We start from the raw sequence: 21,733 nt of genomic DNA, 5'->3' as shown, positions 1-21,733 counted from the left end.
ACGACGGTGTGCCAAACACATCGCGCGCCAGTGGGCCGAACGTCCCCGGAAACCTCCGAGCCCGCACGAAGCGCCCGGCGGCGGTTTGACACACGCCGGGCCTCGGCTCCCTCGCTCGCCGAATTCCGCTTGATAAATGCAACGAAAAACAAGATTAATGTGTGTATTGTTGAACTGTCGAATCGATGCTTTAATAATTATTCAGTCATTATAATGCCAAGTAGGAGAAAGGTTCTAGAAAATTGTGATTTTGCGAATAAATACAATTATGTACTTGGCGTCGCGACGCTACCGCGTCACTTGATCAGACGATCAATTTGAATTTTTAACATTTAAAATCTATTCAAATAAGGATTCAGTGTGAACGTAGCTCCGAGTGCGCTTAATGCGCCTGACTTCTCTCTTTATCGCGTATTTACCGCATAAATATAAAAAAAAGTTAAAAATGATTCCGCAAAAGATTTTATCAATAATGCTTGAAGAATATTATTAGTTTTATGTCGCGTTCGTACAACATGCTTGATGTTATTCCCAATTCAAGATCCCGATGGAAATGGGCTAATGGAACGATATATGATGATACATGCGACGAGTATGACGAATGAAATCCTCCAAGCTAATCCTACCCTTTTTTCGGTGCGTTGCACTTTCATGGGACTCAGGAGCGGATATACATATATATGTATACATATACCGTCAAAATCATCTGCGCGATCGGTTCGAGGGCATCTCCTCGTAACGGACGCTCGCATTCAGGTCGTCGCGAGGCGCCTCGTTATCTCTGCCTTTCAGCCATCCTCAGGATCCAGCGACGATTTTATCAGCGACACTTCGATTTCCGCCGAACGGCGCAAAAGCTCGCTCTTTAAAACTTTACGCCAATAAAAAATCTTTCTACACGGATAAAACGTTATCCCGACGATAAAAGCGCCGTTCTCGGAGAACTTCTTGAAGAGTCCATTCCGCAGAATACGCGTTAATGAACGCGAAAATCCTCGAGTCGGATTTCACGAGTTGAAAATCACGGACGACAAGTCCCTCGAGTTCTTCTCGGCGTGTCGTGGTGTGGCCCGCGCGGACGCAGAACGTGATCGCGCGCGGCGATGATTCATTTTTCACACACCAAGTAGCTATAGCGGAGGCCGCCTGCTAGGTCGAAAAAATTTCTGGTTGAGTCACCCGGGTCGTCATTGAAGCCGGTCTGTCTACGCCACGATATTGAAACGCATCGCGATGTTTATGCGAACGGCAATTGGCGCACTGTTCGACGCAAGTGCTATTATTGACGGCACTTGCGCCGTGCCTCTTTGTCCCACAATTTGTGACAATAGAACGTTTATTTTCGCATTTATTAAGATCAAATAGAAAAGTATAAACAAGAGATCAATTTTTCGTTGCACTTTTGTATTCAATAAATAAGCAGACCGTCTGTGGTGAATGATTTTTGCGTGAAAAAAAAGAAAAGCATTTGATAACGTGCGAGCGTCTTTTGTAAACGCCGTCGTTACGTTAAACCAGAAATTCACGTCTCCCTTGACTTTCTTCATGCTCCTCGTCTCTTTATTGACATTCTATCTCTCCCACCCGTTACATGAATACGCTTCCACGGACGTCGACCCCTTTTAAATAATGTTACCTCACGGGACGCGGGGAGATAAACCGTCCCAAAATCCCCGCAAAGATTTCATCTCCTCCGAGATCATCAGTTCCCAAGAGTGTTTTCCAAGAACAGTTATAAACGTTAGTACGACAGTAATAATCTAGAGACATAAACAAAGAGAAAGTTTGCTAAAAGTACAAATCTGCGTTATGCAAAACCGATTTTGTTAAGATTTTGTTTCGAACTCAGATCACGATTGAAAATAATTCGACGAATGATAAATCTGAATTTTATGATGCTTAAATATAGAAAAGAGATAATAATCAGATAAAAGATAATAGGCAATATTGAGAACACGAATTACGAAATAACATCAAGAATCCGATCGGATAATAGTATCAGAAGTATGTAATAATCTTGAAAATTAGATAACGGCTTCTTTGACGTCAAATGGTTTTATTGGTAGATACATCTATGATAATATATGCAACAAGAAGTAAATCGCTTTCTTATCGAATGGAGCGGAGCCTCCAAATAAAGACCTATTGCGAAAAGTGACACATCCTTATCACTACGTCTATCACGTTAGCCGCTAGTCAGAAATTACAGAGACGTCTTTCTGTCTCGGTTGTCCTCGATAGCGAATACTGAGCCACGCATTTTCATCACGTCTCAAGTGAATTATACAATGCAGCGAGTTGCATACAGCAGAATTCTGTAAAGACGTACAAAACGCGTGTTCACATATTAAAATCGCAATGTACCGTAATGTTCGCCCAGCAGAGAGAAGATTACGATCCTGATGATGATAATCTGTATTTTAAAAAATGCATATACATCAAGTAAATAAGTAAGAAATGTTCCAATGATACAAATTAATTTGCAAAAATATTTTCTCCACTCTTCATGCAAAAGTTGTGCACTCGAGTCGTTCCCCGAAATATACAATGTCTACTGTTCGTTGTGCGTGTATGTAACATGCGTGTCAAAGTCGCAAAAGCATATGTACAAAATTAGCTGCATAAAAAATGTAACGATGCTCACGAATCGGTCGCGACTAATAATCTCGAGCGATTCACGTTGATTTAACACGTACATGTGCATGACTATCGTGTGTTACACTGAGAATGTGATGCTACCGAGAAGTTTCGACGCACGACGAAGAAATCGAGGCACGTGATAGTGTTTCGGAAACGTAGGCACTTGCCCTAGGTAACTCTAAACTGTAAGTGATTATAATAATCCGTCGACAGTCGAAGAGTCGATTAATGCTCGACGCGTTTTACGATAACATAGAAGAACTTTCCAGTGACTGGGACGAAGCTGGAATGTATCAGGCAATATCGATTTTTCATTTCGCAATTGTGCGATATAATATATCGTTAATGACAGTATCCTCAGCCAAAATGAGTAACTCTCCAACAGTAAACCATTTTGCCTTAAGCGTCGAAAAGAAATGCATTGAAAAAGCAACTGAAATAAAAATAGAGGAATTATTACATATATATAAGATATAATAGAAATAGAAAATATATTCGTATGTAATGCGATTTATGTTTTAGAAAATACCATCATTAAGAATACATTGCGTTACCTGCGTCGCGACCGACACGATGATCGAACGATGGTCGATCATCGGACCTCGCCGATCTGTAGAAAAATATATATGTCTCGTCGATTCTTTCTCTCACAGCCCGTTTTAAATGCAGATTTAGCATATACAGATCGCCCAGACGATTACAGATACAGATGCGAGCACGTGAGTTGACTCGCGTTTCTCAGAGTTGCATTCGCGCTGCAGTAAATCCTGTTAATCGTGTTTTCTTCCATGCTTTGTTTGTGTTACAATTAACAGCAAAGTGTAATCCTCCGCTTTCGTTAAGCCCGTTCATTGAGCGTCAAGACTCGTCCAGAAATGCTCGACAATGCTGTACAAACATTTAAAACAAACTGTGCACTCGCCGATTTACTTTTCCTGATATAAATCTACGCAGGAAAGTTGAGATTTTCTCGGGTTTGTTTAGCTGTACAAAATTCATCTCCTTAGACGCCGCTCGCGACTTAGCTTAGATAAAAGTTTCGTTCTGCTTTTGTATACAAAGCACTCTGCTTTCCACACATTCACAATCGGATGAATATAACTGCACGCGACACTTTTACGTAAACATCGATTGTTGCAATTTTTAAATTATATACTGTAAATATTTAGCGATACAATGATAAATTTCCAGATCAACGATTGTCTTTCTTTATCAATTAATAACGTGAAGTTTCTCTATAGAACATAAAAAAATTATAATTCTTAACAACGTAAATGTCTTGTCCATATCTTCTAATTGTATACTTCTCGATTAACAAACTAATAATCTTATCATAATGATAGTTTATATCGTAAGATATCAATCCACAAACTTGTCGTGCTTAATAGTGATCCGATATCTTAATTCTGACCCTCCAGATAGCACTGGAAGTGCTCAAGGAACGAATAAAACCCAGATTCGTATCTTTCACTTAATTTTTTTATTTAATGAACGATATGAGATAGGAAAAACAAAATGGGGGGAAACTAATTGCTACTTATGACGTGTCCGTTACTTATAATACGCATAGGTGTTCTGTGGACGATATTTACACAAAAAGATATTTACCATTCTTTGCCGCGGCTCGTAATAAAATAAAAGCTACTGTAAATTAATAAATGGATGATTACGCTATTAGGAAATCGGAAACTACAATTTTCTTTTCCAGAGTGAACGAAAGTGACGAGAAAGAAATGGAAGAAAAAGTGATATCGACGAACATGTAAAGATGTAACACAAACGCAAGACGCAGTACAATTGTATAGCCTCTGGTGCAAAATCGACAGCAAGAATACTGGTACATCGTCTACATTTTCGGGAAGGCAGAGTATAGATATGCTATTTTTTTTGTGTCTGTTCGTACGTTAATCGTTTCCTTTTATTTTATACAAACTATAGAGCTCGCTTAGTCTCTATGTATTTTCTGATATATATATATCTAATATAATTCTAACATATGTATAATCTATAATCATCATAATACATACACGCATGTCTCAGTCTAGTCTGTACATACCGCTCGGCGCAAAGGTGATGCACTCGCTCGTCGCCTTGTGCGCCTCAAGAGACACTTAAAAGCCGATACAAAAAGAAAAAGAAAAGGAAACTCGACAGCGCCTTTTCCCCGCCGTGACGTGACGGTATTTCGAAACAGCTCTGTGTTTCGGCCGTCGCTACGCTGAGAACGTCCTCGCGGCGTTCATCCGTATCGTCGTCCGGGTTACCTTGGCTCGCTCGATTCAATGTCAACGGTCAAGATAGACATACAGTTACGCACAAATCGTGCTGTTAACGTAGCTGCGAATAATTCGTGTTGATCGTTATACTCGCACAAGTCGGTCGATCTTCTACGATAAAGAGGCGCGGACATGCACGAGAAACTGCAAAACGGAAACGTAGCATCCTCCTATCCAGACAATCGCGAAATCATGAACATGGGCGTGTGGGTATCACGGTTCATCCGCGATTCGTCCGCCGTTCGGTGAGATGTAGAAATGAAAAATCTTGCTTGATTACTTTATGATTTCTGGTAAAAAGAAAAAGGAAGAACATTCCAAAGTAGATGAAATAAAAGAATGCTTTCGCAGATTCGTGCAGATTCAAATAAAAAAAAAAACGTTTTTCGTGCCTAATCGAATTTCGAAGATGCGCGCGTAAACGCATTCGTGGAAGCACAGAAATGATACTCGAACGCTACCAAGCATCGTGCAGCTACGTAAACGAAAATTTCGATATAAATGCAGATCGATTGACTAGCGGTGCTAATTAACATCTACGAGTAATGTAATTTCTCGCGAATCCTCACAGACGAAAGAAAGAACCATAGTTGGTATAGGAAACGCTGATTCACGTCACCAGTGCCGTGCGTCGTAACTCGTCTACGCTATAATACTTTGCACCTCTTAAGTTCGTCCGCCCAGAAACTGCAGTTGGACTGTTTCACGATGACAATCGTAGACAGTGTTTTGTAGACAACAATGAGAGAGAGACATAGTCGTAAAGTTTAACTTCTCGTGATCGCGTGTTCGTAGAGTCATGATTATCGCAAAAGCCCCGGAGTCCCGTGCGGAGCCTAACGGACGACACAAAGTGGGCTAAGCGGGTCCTAGGGACGAGGTACGTCGCTCTCCTAGACGCTTTCTTCTGTGTCGGTAGCACTGTCGTGGTACTCCTGGGGCTGAGAAAGGGAAAGAAGTGCATCCAGGCCTGATGATTCAGAGAATCTGGCGCGGATTTCGAATGCAATGTTTGACAAGAAAAAAAAAACAGAAAAAAACGATTCGCTCTAAAACTATTGTCTGACGTAATAATAATCGATAATACAAATAAATATAATCGGCGTAAGATATCGAAAACGATAATAAAACGAAATTTGATCGCGTGAGATACGATAAGGAACGAGCCGGCGCGCGCATGCGTTTACGTAATGGAATTCGTATTTATAAAGTAAGATGTAAAATAATATACATGGTCGATGACGGTATACACAACATAATGCACACAATGGCGGATATTACAAGAATCAAAATGATAAAAACCCGGTGAACAAGCGAAGTGTGACGCATTAAACTTTTCCGAGCCTTACCGATGCGTTCTGATCATTGGCCTCTTTACAGTTGCTACAAATATAATCGTCTTCCTCCGCGATTTCTGTACGATCCAATCCGACACAATGCATATGGAACCAACCCTCGCAGCCACCGTCACACTGAACCCAATCAACTTCCTTACCTAAATAACAAATAAAAAAACACGAATATGAAACAACACTGGCAGAAAAGAAAGAAATCGTAATTCAACAAGAAACAAATGCGTGGGTGTGGTAAGAAAAATATCGTCAAATCAAAATGCGTATGCAAAAATAACTCGTACGGTATACGCACTACGTGATCAAAAAATTTACGTACACGATCATGGGCAATACAATGTTTATTGCAGCAGACAACAATGTTATATGTTACGGTATATTATAATATTATTATGCATCGGAAACATTAGTAACGCCGAGAGAAGGTATCTCGTTAAAGTCACGTTGCGAATACGCAACGTCATCCTTACCACTAGGCCGCAGGCAGTTAACCGCCGCACAATCGTCTTCCTCGTCGGAGCTTTCTTGCTTCGTCTTCTTCATACGATTGCCACCTCGCTTCTTGGGTCCCTCCTCGCCCTCCTTACGCTTCATCTGCAATTCGTGCGTGATTGAAATCGCGTGCTTTTAACATTTAATCATAATAATATATTTGATAGACATATATTATCTCTCGAATTATTTTATGAAAATTTATTATTTTTTTATTTTATTAATTTTTAAAATTTTTATTATTATATTTGATAAACTCATCACGAAAGATTCAACTTGAAACACGATCGTCCCCAAGAACTCAAATACCTTTCGAGGCCCACGCTTCACGGGGACTGGCGAGCTGCTCTGTCTCTTCTCCTTGATGGCGGGAACGCCAACCTTGCGTTTAACCACGTTCTTCTCGTCGACTTTCGGCCGTACGATCTTCTTCAGCGTCTCGGACTCGTCCGATTTCCTTTTCCTTCCTCGTTTCTTCACATCCTTCATCTCCTGACTGATGTTTGCCTGAACTTCCTCGAGCGACTTGTACTTGCGCATGGTGTTGTGACTATTCATGTGACTCAGGATACGCCAGATGTGCTGCGTCTCGTCCAGTGCGACCTCCAGCAGGTCGCCTTCCATCATCAGTTCCTCCAAGCGCGATCTCGCGCTCGCTGATAACAGGCCAAGCGAGTCGTTGCCGTTGTCAGTCAACTGCGCTTTCCGCCGAATCTTTGAAACTGGAATAATAACGTGAAATGTAATTATTTTTTGATCGAATAACTCAGAATATTACAATTGTAAAAACAAAACGTTGTAACTTCGGAAACTTACTGTAAGAATACGCGTGCTCGTTGCTGTTGAATGTACTGCACGTCGGTTCATCGTCCATGGGTATGACATCGTCATCGTCATCCTGAAATGTATGAAATAAATTTATGTTTATATTTTAGAATTAAAAACTGTGATCATTCGTGATCATTTACTTACTATTTACTTTATTGATTTAAAATTCCAATGATTGATACTCACTGCAGTACTAGGAGTACTATCGTCCGAATGTACTCCGCTGAGAGGCGCGATAGCCTGCACTCTTTGATGTAATTCCGGATTGTTCGCTGCCTTCTTCAACTCACTGCTGATGATTTTTTCCGTCTTCTCCCTCGCCGCCGCCTCCACCAACTTTTGAGACATCACAGAAAGTTTCGTAAGTATCGAAGAGATCTCTTCAGTGGCCAGTGCTTGCCTCGCTCGATCCTGATTAACATATGCATTAGCTAAAAGTTTGCTCAGATAACATGAAAACATGATTGACGTTATACGACGCTTACCTGCCAATTCATCGCACGTTCCGTGAGGCACTGCAGGGCTTCACCTTCCGGCAAACGGATCGAAATTTTTTGGAGGCTCACTAGGAGGGCTAGTATCGTTTCTAGTCGAGGACGTCGAGATCGCAAGCAACACGGGCACAGGAACTTCATGTCCCTCGAGCCTGGTGGTTTACCCTTGTACGATGTCTTGGGTAAAGGCACGCAGTTTGCTGCGACAGATGAAATCGATAAATTATTAGACATAGAAACTTAGGTGACAAAATTAAAAAATTGAGATTATAAAAATTAAATTATTAGAAAAATGCTGGAATAACTTAAATATAATATTAAAATGAGACAACACGGAATTAGATACTGCCGACTATTATTTCTCTTATATTGTCGTACTTACAGTGAAACCAATCTTTGCAGAGCTCGCACTGAAACATGACGCCGAATTTTGGCCGCCGGCAGACGCAGTACTTGGAGTCTTCGACGTCCGCTTTCATCTTCATTAGATTACGTTCCCTCAGACTCCTCATCGCCTCCATCTCGCGCTGTTCCGCCAGCTTGAAGGCGGCCACCACGTTCGCGGAATCGCTCGAATCGTCCAGTTTCGTATCACAGACATACACGGCCCCCATAGACTCGTCGCCTTTATTCTTCTTGGTCTTCATCGCCTGCACGCCAACGCCGATCCGCGGCGAGAGTGCCTCCATTAGCGTATAGTGCGAGTTCTTTCTCAGGAATGTCCTTGCGGTCCTCTCTTTCCAAGCTTTCGCCTGCGAGAGGGTAGACTCTAGTATCGGGAGAGCGTCGAGATGCAGCGGGATGTTCCTTCCCTTCCTGATCAGGTCGTCCAGAGTGTCGTAATACGGGAAATTGTCCCTCGCCTGTATCTCGTCCACCAGTTTCGTCCAATTCTTCGCCTTGTTCAATATGTCTTGGAGCGTGTCCAAGCTCGGCAGGTACGCCTCGACCTCGTCCGCCTCGCGAATGAATTCCTCCACGGCCGCGATAGTCCGCCTATTTTTCGTGTTAAGGAACACCTTCGCCTTCTCCTCCCACTTGTCGATTGCCTTCGTCAACGCGTGAAGCTCCGACAACGTGTTCTCAATGCTGAAGTGGGGCGGTGTCGTCATACCTTTCTCGATCAGCTTCGCCACCTCATCACGGCTAACCGATTTTGGATCGTCCTGGAGAGACTTTACTTCCTCCAACCATTGTATCTGTGCCAATCTCTGCGAGGTGAAACGCTCGATTAATAATGTATCGAATTTAGAGGACGGATGTACGACTACGTCTTGTCACGATTACATACCTGTTTCAGTCGTACGAGTTGAGGCAGCTCGATGCAGATGGAGTCTCCGAAGTCGATGCACTTCTCCAACTTCTCGACGTCGCAGTCCTCCTCTTTGGACTCCAAGTCCTCTGCATCCTTCTGGAACTGTAACACTTGATCCAGTATGAACTTCACGCCATCCGATTCCTTTAGTTCACAGCACAAAGTGGTTATTTCCTTGTAGAAGAGGGTCAACTCCTCCACGGTAAGTTTATACTTGGTATCGACCGATTGTCTGGTTCTATGTGACAAAAAAATCACGCAAAAGTCAGCAAACACGTACCATTATCGTATGAGAGTAAATTTGAAACAAAATCTTATACAATTTACCAACCTCGTACGCTGCTTATTGTTCAATAGCTGTTGCGCGACACTCGCACACTTCTCAGCATCCTGCACTGCAGTGGTTAGTGCTGTCAGCAATTCACAGTCGGGGAATTTCTTGTTGACGGCTTCGTTCAGGAGTTCCCGCAGCTCGCTCAGCTCGATCTTGTCGCTTTTTGGGTCCATCGCCTCCTTCACCTTGGCCACCCACGAGTCAAAGGACTCGGCCTTGAGTTTTAATTTCTGCAGCATGATTGGCAGCTCGTCCAACGTGTAACGATAACGCAGCGTGTGCTTCTCTGGCAGGCAGTCGCACAGGTCGGTGAAGTGTCTCAAACAGACTAACTGCGAGCTGTGGCACGAGCACGTAACCGCGCTGAGGAAGCAGGTAGTCTTGCACGCCTCGCACTGCCTCTCATCGTCCGGTAGAAGCTCGAACGCCTCACGTTCCGCCTCCGTCACACCCTAGGAGGAAACGCAGTTCATCAAAATTTTTCGTCACGACAATCGCAATTTCTCCGCCGATGGCGTTCTCAACGTGAAACTTCTCTCTCGAATAACGAAAGAGGTTAGGTTAGATCGGATCCCTTTCTCAAAACGATATCGACTTGAGAAACGCGTGAATCACTGACGCACATGTATCCATCTGCGGCGGGCCGCAGCGAAACGCGTACGCACGAACACGCGAACACACACTTCGCGCGCTCAAGCAATTCCGCCCGGCGCAATTCCGCGTCAACGGTCCGCTCGGGATCGCGCGTTCCTCGGAGGATCCTGCTGCGCGGCCGCGATCGCGAGAAAATGGATCTGCGTGTTTAGCATCATGGACTTCGAAAACATAACCTCTCTCTCTTGTTCCTCATACTCACCTATGTGCAAAGCAAGTTACATAATCCGTGGAAACGCGACGAATAACCGACAAATCAGTCAAGACCCAACGCGCGCGGCGCGAACGCTATTTCGACGACGGATACGCGACAACACCGACAACAGGCACGACCGGATCGGAAACGGCGAAAATACGTGGCGGCATTAATTGGGTTTATAACGTGGACGGACAGTCCTGCCACAGTCCAACACCAACACGCACAACACGTTACGGCGGTATCGGCGACCGACGCACACGTACACGATTTTTTTTCCCGCGCGCGTCGTATAGCGCCACATATGCGTGCGCGCGCGCGTACGGTACGTGAGCGGGTGAGCGCGCGCTGTTGGCACGTCGTGTACTACTTGACCTGAATATGTTGATCCCTCGGCGCGTAGATGTACTGTCGGTGCACATGTCGGGCTCGTCTCTCTCTCTCTCTCGCGTTGGAAATAAGACCGTATTCCTATGACGCGTATCATCGATTCACGGCGCGTAATCGAGTTATGTGCAAATGCAGCTTGTGCGTCTACTTCACGAGATGGAAACACGAGAATGAACAATTATGACAAATTATGACAAATTATGACGAGCCGATTATGTAGCGTGTACACACATACACATTATACTTATCGCAATTGCGAGATTTCAAAATTGTATACGATTTCCCTTGAAATCTTGAAATTACACGATGAAATCAACCGTTTCATTATTTACCATTTATCATTATGAAATTGTCGATACGGTGTAATAATTATGAGGAAATAAATAATCACGATGCAGCAGCAATTGAAAATAAAATGGAAAAATGGGAAGACTAACGGAAAAGGTACCTCCTTGCTGTAACGAACGCGCGTGACACTTGAGAAAAACTTGAATCCATAAACTCACCCATTCCAGCAAGTTTTTTCGCAGTTTTTTCTCAGCCTCCACCATTTGCAGCATATCGTGATACGTCGCGGTCGCGACTCCGATATCCAGCGAGTCCGGGTCCAGGGACATCTTGCAAACCAACTCGTCGTGGGAAAACACGCAGAACCTCCTCAGGTTCGAGTAATGCGTGATGCAATCCCGTCCGATCCTCAGCTGTTTGAAAAAAAGAACAGTATTAAATTAATATTTTTGAATTTCAATTTTATTGAATTTGAACTATTGAATATTCCAACACTGTTATCGTGTTTATCGCGTTCACGCGAAGCTTGAATAAAATATTAAATTTGATTATTTGACCGGATGTACGTACCCAATCTGCGGGTGCGAAATTGACGGCCTCTGCGAAATTGTATCCCTGGTTAAAGCCGGCGTGATACGCTCTCGGGAACGTCACGACGAACTCACCTGCGTGTTGATCCGTTCTGAATACCGGTACACCTGTAAAACGACGATATTTCAAAATAGGCGTCTATTGAAATTCCAATTACCGAGCCAACTAATTTGCTCTTTGCAGACGCGTCTTCAGACGTTCTTGACAATGTGTCTTTTCATGCCCCGAATGCGCAAGAATTTCACAAGACAATCGTCTTTTGTTTACTGCAGACACTGAAGCACGATTGTTTATGCCGTGTATTATGATTGAAGTGTATGTTTGAAATTGCTATCTTTTCCGTTGTCTCTCGAGCGGTAAATAATGATAATTCTGCTCGGAAACAAAGAATTATAAAACTTGATATTTTACATTTGTAAACTACATTTAGAAAAAATTAATATTCTACAGCTACGAAAGTTAAACAAATAACTTCGATTGTAGTAACAAATTTTAGGGAATTTGTTAGTTTTCTTGTTCGTTTCGCTTGCTTGCCAAAACGAAATAATTATGCACGACGTACCCTCACTCGTCAATATATTCGGATTCATAATGGTGACAAGCTGATGCAACAAATCGGGCTGACTGTGAAAGAGTTCCGGCGCTGCGGACTTCATCGAATGCTCGAAGCGTTCCGCCTGCGAGCCGGGTACGCCGTACCAGGTTTTCGGTTCCCCCCAATGCAGGTAATTGATCGAGTAGCTCCAGTGATCCTCGTTGTGCCAGCAGAACGTGGCGAAGCACATACCGACGTACATCCACGGCACTTTCATGCCGCTAATGTCGGCGTTGATGTGGCCGAGCACACTGCCGCGCAAAACCGGCAGATTATTCAAATTCCACGAGGATTCGGCGTATTCCTGGTCGCACGTGAACAAGTTCACGCTGGTCTTCGTCGGGAATCCGGATCCGTGATCCATGGTGTGCAGGTCGGCGCCGTATTCCACCGTCACGTCCTCGTCGATGGACGAGACTATTCGCCAGAATTCTTTCTCCACCAGCGACGTTGGGACCATCTACAAATATTTTTATTTTTATTTTTTAATTTAATTTAATAAAATAATTTATTGAATATATCTTGCGATGACGGCTAATGACGCGGACTCACGTGCACGGGCATGTTGAAGTAGTCGCTCTTAAATTGATCGGCCATCTCGCCGAACTGCTGTAGCGTGTACTCCCTCTGCGCCTGTTCGAAGCCGAACGCCTCCATCGGCTTCGAGACCTCCTCGGCGACGCATTTAGGACACCGCCAGTCACCCTTCGGTATCTCGGTCAGCGGCGGCATGAGGCAAAAGGTGTGATAGCTATCGTCGCAGCCATCGCACAGCAACATGCTCTCTTCATTGTCACCCCTTCCACAGTTGTGACAAATGTATTTCGCCAGCTGAATAAGCAATCATTTAATTAATAATTAGTAAATTTATTACTCAACTTAGAACCTTAAATAGTGTCAATTATCAATAGGTACTATTAATAATTTATATTTATTGGCAATACATGTTGCACTTACAGGATCGAAATCATAAACGAGCTTCAAGCCCCGAGTCTTGTTAGATTTTTTTCCCTCTTTGGTATTAAAACCGGCCATTTTCGGGCCTGGTCCGTAAAATTGTAACTTCTTGAGCTCCTTGCTCTTGTCCGTGTCGGAGATGAAGTACCTGCTCTTAACCTTCTCCTTGCACTCGTTATCCGAGTCGCACTCCTCCTTGCAATCCTCCTGTTTAATCGATACATCTTGTTTCTCTTCTTGCCCGGAATATCGTTTCGACCGCCGCGAGAACTTCTCATTCGGCGGTTTAATTTGCTGTCGAGATATTATGCCGTGAGGTTTGTAGTCGCGGTCCCTCTTCTCGTTCACGTCCGAGTCTGGCTCGATTTTCTGCGTGCGAAATAAGCCGAACAATGAATTACGGATTGATCGAATTGCCTCACGAGTGTTTTCACGCAGATTGAAGTGACTTACAAGGTCTGACAACGTTTTTCCTTGCTTGAAGACGTCAAAGGGATATAAAATTCTCTCGTAGTGATTCTTCAGTATACTGCCTACGCTTCGTCCAGACGGGTAACCCAACTTGTTGGCAATTTTAGCCCACCTCCTCTCCTTTGTCACCGTTTCTATACCGCCTGTAAACAACGTGCGAAAATCAGAACTACAAATATCACTGTTACAGAGACACAGCTGACACGCCACGCAGGTAAAGATAAATAAACTGACCTTCATCCGTGACTATTTTGTGTAACGAATACAAGTCCAGTGCCTTACGTTCTACAAGCGGGATTTTCAGGGAGGAACCTTGGAGCTCCCAGAACTTCGCGATTTGATCTAAGAAGTTAAGCTTTATCCTTGTCTTGGCCTCCAGTTCATTTAACCTCTGTATTCTCGGAACAAATTTGAACTTGTCCACGTCCACGGCGAAGGGCGGCTGCCAATTCTGCAAGGCAAACAATATTTTTTGTAAATAGTTCCTCCGCATGGAAAGTGAAATTTTGCAAAATGTTGCTATTTTAAGATCGATTGGCGGTCGTGCATGATATCGACAATGGTTATTACTTATTCACGGGGGGCTGAACATCCGGTATTACTTCGGGTCGTAACTAGAGACGCGGCTCTGTGTACGTGGACCTTACCAACGCAACATGCAATGGTCTATAGCAGAAATAGAGGGATAATTTAGTTTTCAACGAAGTTCGCTTTCTTCGAAAGCATTTAACTTTAAAACAAAAATATTAGGATTTTATATCAGTATTCTGGCACTGTCAGAACCTATCAAACCCCATCCAAATATTTTGAATTAAATATATAATAACATAGCAAACATATACATTTTCTATTGCTAAAAAATCATCTGAAATAATTACTGTCTGCGCGTAATGCCTACAATAAAACAATGATACACATGATAGTGTATCCAATCCTCAATAATGTTTCAACAAATTTTTATAATTATGATGCGTTTAACTTGTTTTATTGCTACAAAATCGTAGAATCATCTGAAATAATTATTATCTGCGCGTAATGCCTACGATAAAACAATAATACACATAATAATGTGTATCCGATCTCAATTGTGCTTCTAAATATATACATCACGGCACATCGTAAGAATTATGCGATAAAACGATCAAACGAGAATCGATAAAGGTTTCGAAAGTACTTTATGTGATACTGCAGTATACACGAAGATTAATTGCATTTTCTAAAGAATAAAATTTCTCTGATTGTTATCAGTTAATTATACTAAATAAAATAACTCATCATCAATTTCGATTTTGATATTTTATTTCTATTATATTTAACAAAAAAATGAATGAAGCCAACGAATTGAAAGAAATTTAGCCTTCTTGTAAGATGAAACAGCATAAGAAAAGCAAAACGATCGTTTCTTGAAAGTTACTAAATTATTATAACAAACATATTTAAAGCGCTGAGGATACACGATCGTGAACACGCGACATTTTTGTAAGAAAAGTTCGACCCAGATTCACAAGATAGACCGATAATATATATCATCTACCGTCGTGCGATAGTTTCCTCGTACCTAGAATTTTAACAAGCTGCCGAAGAAGCATCGTCGGAACTCGAATTTTTATCTCGCTCTGCTCGCAATCGTAAAACGCGTTGATCAAAGTCGTCGCTTTACGAGCGTTGCAACGCTCGCGTGCGTAACGTTCTATGACGACTTCGTAATGGCGGCGTGCTCTTGGAAATATCAACTCCCGAGAAAGCGTTGGAGGAGGACAGCTCCTCGCCGAGCTATCCCGTTGTGCACGTATACCTGTGTAGTGCAGACTGCAGTGCAGTGCAGTGCAGTAGTGCACGGCGCGCAACAACGCTCGGCACGCTCGGCGAAATATGAGTAACGCAATGGCGTACCGCTCGTCCGCCAAACGAGAACGAGGGAAGAGCACCCGATTGCGTGCTCGGGAAATTTCCGCCGAGGTTCACGAAGCCCGTCGTGACGACTCATTTCGCATTCATCGATCCGAAACGTTCCGAAATTGGGCGGATTAACACGCCAGAAGAGAGCGAAGCGCACGACTCGACTCGACGAGCGATTCGGTGAAATTCGGGGAATGCCTCGCGTTAAGTAAAGCGATCGAGATAAACGAGCGCACGGTACGCGAAAGAATACGCGATAAATAAAACGAAGTGTGCACTTCGTCGCGGAGCAACTCGGGATTCAGCCGGGTCGGATTTTTTTTCTTCTCGACGCGCCGCACTGCACCGCGTCGTTTGTACTTTCACCTCTGAAATCGGTCACTTCCGCATCGGACGCGTCTAGGTACGAGTCGCATTATGACTCAGAGCGTATCTGGTAATTTAATGTTCAAGCATTAAACGCGCGCGCGCGCGAAAATTTAAACGTCACGTTGAGAAACGCGAATTAAAGAGTCGCGCGACACTGATCGAAAAACCTGCGGAGAGGCTCCTTGCACTATTTACACTTCTCGTATTTAAAATGAAATGAGAGTTACAGAGAGAAAAAGAGAAGATAGAACGAGCCAGCACGAAAAGTTTATGCGACACGACAAATCTAGGGTTTTTGATTTTTACAATATCGATAGCCAAGGTGCACAGACATATCGAGACAGAGTTCGATACGACTAATGTGCCTAACTTCACACGTGTGAAGCGGCACAAAGCGACGCAGTCTTATCACCTATTTGGGAGCGACACAAATGATAAAGCAGCCTCGATAACTCCAGTGATAACCATCGCCATGGTCCTCCCGCATTTCTAGCAATCGCACTTGAACGGTTTCGAGGTGCGGGCGTTTCGCCTCGTCGCTTCCGGATAGACTGTTCTCACGGGACACAGGACGTCCATCGATTCTTCGTGCATGCGCCGCCATTCTTTTTGCATTTTGTTCTCTCTCTCTCTTTCTCGTGTGAAACAATATTTCACCAGACTTTGTTTCGAGGTTAAATATTTATCTTAATTTGAATATTAGAGATGGTAACACAAGTATTCACTCAAAGAATTATTAAATTATTAAATATTTTATACGCAAAATGCACAAACGGAATTTCCTCATGCGCGAGTTTACTTCTTCTTCATGGAATATTGATTCCATGAAATTCTATATTGATGTCAGAAATGTTCCAACACTGCATTAAACATTAAATGTTTTCAAAAAAACTCGTATCACGTTACATTCGTCGACGCACATATATCACGATCAACAAAACCAGAACTTCAAGCGGTTCTTCAATATCATGCACGTCAGATGTTTAGATGAAGAAACAGTGCACTTGTGATCGTGTATTCCAGTGGCTCTCGCGAATTTATCCTGTCAAAATGAAATAAAGCCAGAAAAAAGATACATCAGTGACAAAACAATCAAGGCGCACGTTGAACAGAGAGCGAATCAAAACCTGCTGCGGCAGAAGAACCGCGAACGATCAGCCAAGATAATTATTAAGTATTGATTGGCCGGCGTAGCTAAAATCAATAATTACTTGAGAGGTCGCGGCGCTTTGACGCTTTTGATACACCTGTCGAAGAAACCGACGCGGACACAATCGCGTGCGGCGCGGACACGTTATCGTCATCGTCCTCTTCAAGTCCCACTTTCTGGTCTCACGAAAACACTATTATGTATAATCTTTACGGTGAATTATTAAGACTTATTATTATCATTATCTCTCGCCGAGATACGTCACGGTCGCGTAAAAATTGCCTCGACTCGAGTGCCGAATGCGAGGCTGGCAAGGCCAGTTTTGTAATAGAACGAAAACGTATAGTCATATTGGATAATCAAAATTCGAGCAAACAAACTTTCGGATTTTATAAGTTATTTCCTGACGAATTTTTGCTGCGCTCATAACAGTCAGATTAATAACTCGTCAGTGAATTATGAAATAATGTATTTACGTAACACCCACGTATTTTTCTAGAAGACCATTTCGAGCCATAAATACACGGCGCCATCGAAACGCGCAGTTTCCTCGACGAGGGATTAATTTCTCGAAAATATCGATATAAATCTCGCATTGGGTAATATATAGCTAGCAACAATATTTTCTCTTCGATCCGCGCAGATAGCCACCTGAGAACGAAAACCATGCGATTTCCGGCCGGAGGAGGTTTTTTTCCTCTTTGCGAGCGAAAACAAAATGGCGCAAATCGTTTCTAATGGTGGCGTAAATCAACGACGACGTGCGAGCGGTCGCGAGACCGACGGTCTCGTAAAGGACGAAGTCGCTTCCGCTGTCGAGAGGCAGGAGGAATCGCGCGAGACTTCGTTCGTTTGGCGAAAACCGCATGAAATATCGAACACGACCGAGAGACGTGCGACTCGACAGATCGAGAGAGCTCTCGGAGTGAAAGGTGACGACAGGCGCGGAAAGAATTATGTCACGCGGCGGACTGCAACGCGCTCGGGAATCATCGCGTCCCTCGCGATGCGATCCGGGATGCACCGATCTCCCAGGGAGATCGAGACGCTATTCCGGAGGGTCTCCCTGCGCGCGAGGGAGGACGAGGAAATGCCTCCTCGTCGCTTCAAGAAGCGCACACACGTTTGGTTTCCAGGCAGACAGCGCGCCGATAACGGGATCACGTTTGCCGTTTCGCGATCGATTTCCCCGGTGTCGTCGACGATAAATCCCCGAGCACGAGCGCTTCCCAAATTTTCCTCAGTTTCATAGACCCATTTCATGACGTATCCTCGCGGTGACATCGCATCACGCATTGTCTCGGCCATTTTACATGGCGGTTCGCGTGCTCTCTTTCTCCGTGGCGTGGTACCTCGTTATCAATCGTGAATCGACGCGAGAATCCTCGGGCTCGGCGATTTTTCTACGATTCGCATTGATGATGATGATTATTGTTATTATTGCTGCGGCGTTATTATTTCTATTGCTGCCATTGTCGTCGACGTCACCGACGTCGGTGCATCATCATCGGCTCGAAGGAGCCACCTCGGCGCATCCATTAATATCGTCGTAGCGTAACGCTGCTAAGAGAGAAAGAGCCTGTCGTTTCCTCGCGTCCCGTCTCGCATTCGTTGGTCGCACGACGAATCGTGCCTTTTTCTTTCTTCCCAGTTCTCCGTCCGTCCCTTCCCTTCCTGCCTTTCTGTTTTGGCAGACGTCCTCGGTAAACGACGCAGCGCGCTACGACGACGACGCCGACGACGACGACGCCGACGACGACGCCGACGACGACGACGACACGGCATGGCATGGCACGGTCGTTATGCCGCGGATGGAGAAACATGGAGACGCCGTTGAAAGAGCACAGAGCGCGTGCACGCGTATGCGTACGTGCGCGTGTACATTCGCATAAGCGTGCGTCGCATCGAACGCACGACGTAGGGAACCCACGCGGGATCCTTTCCTTGTCCGCCTCCCTTCCCCCAGTCTTTATCGTTGTTATCGTCGCTGTCTCGTAATCGTCGACGATTCTGTACTCAACTACCGCGGAACGAATCGTCGCTCGTAAAAATGAGGTCGCATGCTCGAAAATGTACGACTCTCTCGCCCAGGAATTCCCCCGCCTCTTGAACCTCCTACGAACCACGAGGCGATCAATTCAACGCAAACTCGTTTCAACGATGATAACAACGACGACGATGACGACGATGCTGTCGATGATAACTGGAGCATCGTCCGTAAAAAACGGACCGCAACGACGCGCCTTACGGAATACAGGGCTCCGATCATCTATCCCATATTCGACATTGCGCAGGCTACTCACGGGCGGCGGTTTGATCTTGCAGATGCCGGACTTCTCGGCGATCGGCCGTATCTTCGCGATGTACGCGAGCGGGTCGTGGAACTCGTCGTTGGTGGGCTCGAATACCGGCGCCTCTGGCGGCACCGCGAACTCGAAGTCGCTCTCGGTACGGTCGCAGGCCATGTCTTGGGCGCAACGGTGATTACAACTGTTACGGCTCTCGTTGTGCCTCGATCCCATGACAAGGACGGCAGGCACGCGTCCTCCGTCCCTACCTCCGACGCTGGCTTCGCTGGTTGGTTAGCTCCTGCTGCTGCTGCTGCTGGCTCGGCTGGTCAGCACGTACGCCACGCACTTTAAACTCGAACAAGGACTTCGGGGCGCCAGGCACCACCACCGCCACACCACCACCACCACCACCGGGCGACGTTACTGGACGACCCGGGGTGACCGCGTAACCATGTAACCGCGAGTTCCCGTGCCGATCATCTTTCTTGCCGTGTGTGCTGCTGGAACGCTGCCTGACAATGAACGACGCGCAACGGGTCACGTATCACACCGACGATGGCATCGACGATGCACGGATCCTCTCTCTCGCTGGCTCTCACCAACCGCACGTACACCACGACTGATCGTTCCACTCTGCGTTTCGGTAGCCCCTCCCCACCCCTCGCCAGGCTTCGAACGTCCGGAACACTGATTCGCCGCGAATAACGGTGCGACAGTAGCGTCATCGAATGCGGTGATGCACGGAGAGGCGGCTGCTCGCTTCCTTCACGACCCGGATCACGTGATGACGGACCAATACGAACGTAGTATTAGGGCTGCAGTCCTAAAAGAAGGATAGAAAGTGTTTTGTAGCATTCGTAGTGCTAACTGGTACGCAAAAATAAAAATTTGTAATGCGTTTTTCGCATTGCGTTAAGCCCGTATCAGACTACGTATTGGAGATTGGAGATTGCGAATTGGAGATTGCAATTTGACGAATCAAAACAAAGAAGACCCAGATTGCTTTGTTCTGATTGGTCAAATTTCAATCTCCAATTTGCAATCTTCAATCTCCAATACGTAGTCTGATACGGGCTTAATACGTAGTCTGATACGGGCTTTAGCCATTTGGCGTTGCATGGGGGGTGTGTATTGTTGGAGAATATTGAGGAGATCGAGAATATTGAGAAATATACTTTAATTCATTTAGAACAAATAACAACATTACGCATGCGTAATATGGACTTGCAGTGAAACGAAAAAGTTTTTGCTCGATATTATTAGCTAGAGTCTCTAGAAAACAAAGATTTTGATTGGACACAAACTACTACGTACAGCTCTAGTTACTTGTATCCTGTTAGCTGTCGGATGGTACATCTCGAAACAGTCGATGGAGAATTGACGGCAAAGATATCACGATACTTCGCACGTAGCTGAGTATGAAGAGGTTACATAATTATTTAATGCCTAAAATTACTGTTTCGTTTGAAATCTTTTAAGAGCAAATTTAAAATCGTAAACTTGAACATTACAGATGCATAAACAAATAAGAATTCCAATAGTCCATTTTTATTTCAATAGTTCATTTTGTCATGACTGTCATTTGAGACTGGTTATGTTTCTTTAGACATCATCAATTGTAAGACTGAATTTTTTAGGCTCGAGCCAACATGGGAAAGGAGTTTGGAAATTTAGCGAAAATCAATGGCATTGCCTACTTCCGGCTCAGTCCATACGAGCAGAAAGCCTTCAAGGGTATGATCACTGAAAGTATACCAAATCTGATACGCCGTTTCCAGGGTAGCGTATTTCGTGTCGCTCCTTGTAAGTAGTAATCCATATATTTAGTAATTACACATTTGATTATAAGATAATTACGTATTCGGTTATCTCTTAATGTTACAAGATGTACATTGATGCTCATGAACCGATTCTTTTTGTCTTGCAGTCTTCATGTTCTCCTACTTGCTGATAAACTGGTCGAAAGAACAAAATGAAGCAATTTCCCGGAAGAACCCCAAGGATTATGAAAATGACGTATAAAATATAGGTGAATAAATCTCTAGTTTGGCACTTAGTTTATCAATAAATTAATCTTACTTTCTTTTATGCGAAAGTAAAAATAATATAACTGATAAACATGACTAGAAATATGTTCGACCCTTGTATAAA

The 21,733-nt window shown here is 44.2% G+C and overlaps 2 protein-coding genes across 3 annotated transcripts; one reads left to right on the top strand and one right to left on the bottom strand.

Moving 5' to 3' along the window:
* Nucleotides 1–2,039: 2,039 nt before the first annotated feature.
* Nucleotides 2,040–20,241, bottom strand: LOC105285592 (lysine-specific demethylase lid). Of its 2 annotated transcripts, none has more exons than XM_011349872.3 (18): nucleotides 19,595–20,241; nucleotides 14,108–14,324; nucleotides 13,856–14,016; nucleotides 13,403–13,771; nucleotides 12,998–13,276; nucleotides 12,413–12,905; nucleotides 11,830–11,957; nucleotides 11,478–11,672; nucleotides 9,729–10,183; nucleotides 9,374–9,635; nucleotides 8,465–9,293; nucleotides 8,074–8,282; nucleotides 7,775–7,999; nucleotides 7,577–7,658; nucleotides 7,070–7,482; nucleotides 6,739–6,862; nucleotides 6,266–6,411; nucleotides 2,040–5,903 (listed from the first exon to the last, which is right to left on the bottom strand). In XM_011349872.3, the coding sequence occupies exons 1-18, from the start codon at nucleotides 19,811–19,813 to the stop codon at nucleotides 5,895–5,897; spliced, it is 4,815 nt and encodes a 1,604-aa protein (XP_011348174.1). In that variant the 5' UTR covers nucleotides 19,814–20,241; the 3' UTR covers nucleotides 2,040–5,894. The 2 variants fall into 2 exon arrangements, with proteins under 2 accessions (XP_011348174.1, XP_011348173.1); XM_011349871.3 differs by having other exon boundaries at nucleotides 2,040–5,857.
* A 656-nt stretch (nucleotides 20,242–20,897) lies between these two features.
* Nucleotides 20,898–21,705, top strand: LOC105285587 (cytochrome b-c1 complex subunit 8). The gene is made up of 3 exons (XM_011349861.2): nucleotides 20,898–21,008; nucleotides 21,220–21,385; nucleotides 21,510–21,705. The coding sequence occupies exons 2-3, from the start codon at nucleotides 21,232–21,234 to the stop codon at nucleotides 21,602–21,604; spliced, it is 249 nt and encodes an 82-aa protein (XP_011348163.1). The 5' UTR covers nucleotides 20,898–21,008; nucleotides 21,220–21,231; the 3' UTR covers nucleotides 21,605–21,705.
* The last annotated feature ends 28 nt before the right edge of the window (nucleotides 21,706–21,733 follow it).

The sequence above is a fragment of the Ooceraea biroi genome, chromosome 4 (assembly GCF_003672135.1).
Source record: "Ooceraea biroi isolate clonal line C1 chromosome 4, Obir_v5.4, whole genome shotgun sequence".
In the NCBI taxonomy this organism is placed as follows: domain Eukaryota; kingdom Metazoa; phylum Arthropoda; class Insecta; order Hymenoptera; family Formicidae; genus Ooceraea; species Ooceraea biroi.
Note: the sequence above shows the minus strand (reverse complement) of the source record. Positions and strands in the feature narration are given on the sequence as shown.